This window comes from Galeopterus variegatus, unplaced genomic scaffold, assembly GCF_000696425.1.
Source record: "Galeopterus variegatus unplaced genomic scaffold, G_variegatus-3.0.2 Scaffold5748, whole genome shotgun sequence".
In the NCBI taxonomy this organism is placed as follows: domain Eukaryota; kingdom Metazoa; phylum Chordata; class Mammalia; order Dermoptera; family Cynocephalidae; genus Galeopterus; species Galeopterus variegatus.
Genome location: NW_007731859.1, coordinates 98,115 through 99,412, shown reverse-complemented (window position 1 = coordinate 99,412; position 1,298 = coordinate 98,115). Strand labels below are relative to the sequence as shown.

Here is a 1,298-nt window from a genome sequence, read left to right as displayed (position 1 = left end):
TATAATAAATATATCTCTGGTCTTTGTCCTGATTCCTGGCACAGAGTTTCTAAAACCCTTGAAATTTCCTGAGTGACAGCGGTGAGAGAAGCATTTTTCGTTATTCATAATAAGCCCCTTTCCAACAAACCAGAGTTTATGTTGATGAGCTGACTCTTGGAGGATGGGGACTGGTACCCAGAGGAACCAATCTCAGCCTCTCCTTTCTGGGGAAGGGAGAGAGGCTGGAGATTGAGTATATAATCACCAGTGACCAGTGATTTACTCAATCATGGCTACATAGTGAAGCTTCCACAAAATCCCCAAATAATGTGGTTTGAACAGCTTCTGGGTTGGTGAACACATGGAGATGCTGGGAGGGTGGTGAACCTGCAGGGGGTATGAGAGAGGACACGGAAGCTCTGCATCCCACTCCCATACCTGGTCCTATGCATCTCTTCTATTTGACTGTTCTTGAGTTGTATTCCTTTGTGATAAACCAGTAAATGTAAATAAAATATTCCCCTGAGTTCTCTGAATCATTCTAGCAAATTATCAAACCTAAGGAGGTGCTGGGATCCCCCGATTGGTCAGAAGTCAGTTGGTCAGAAGTAGGGAAGGCGGGACTTGTAACTGTTGTCTGAAGTGTGAGCAGTCTTGTGGGACTGAGCCCTTAACTTGTGGGATCTGATACTAAGTCCAGGCAGATAGTGTTGGAATTCAACTGAATCGTAGAATGCCCAGTTGGTATTCAGAGAATCAGAGAATTGCTTGGTATGGAAAAAAACCCACATATTTGGTGTCAGAAGTCTTGTGAGTATAGAAAATCTGTTTTTTCTTTGTATACTTCAAAAACCATTAGGGAAATCTACTTTAAAAAGAAAAACTCTATCATCGAAATGTCTTCCTGTGATATTTAAATGCTATAACCAATATTACTATGAGTTAGAAACAATGGAAATCTTTCAATTACCTTCAAATCCTCACTTAGAGAGCTGTAGTCTACTTCAATGGCTTCTTCTTTTTCATAGATATCACCTGTTGCCTGCATACTTTCTGCTTCACTTCCCAACTGAAAAACATGTGAAACTGCTTTCGGAAATGGTGATTTCTATTCATCTGTCAGCCCCCAGCCCTCCAGTTGCTTGTCAACTCATTCAGATTCAAAGCTAACAATGAAGGCCTTCAAGGCCACATTGGCCTGGCCCTGGTCACCTTCTAATTTCATGACGCACCAGTGTCCCGTGCTCACTCTGCTCCAACCACACTGGCCTCCTTGAGCACAGCAGGCACACACCCACCTCGGGGCTGGCACACTG

General features: G+C 43.3%; 1 protein-coding gene across 1 annotated transcript in view; it reads right to left on the bottom strand.

The window, feature by feature from the left end:
* The window catches only part of LOC103605337 (structural maintenance of chromosomes protein 1B-like), a gene marked incomplete at its 3' end in the record, with an annotated part of 77,726 nt that overhangs the window by 9,578 nt on the left and 66,850 nt on the right, over nt 1-1,298 (bottom strand). Inside the window, 1 exon segment of the mRNA XM_008589907.1 lies at nt 953-1,051. Coding sequence (XP_008588129.1) covers nt 953-1,051 — 99 coding nt within the window.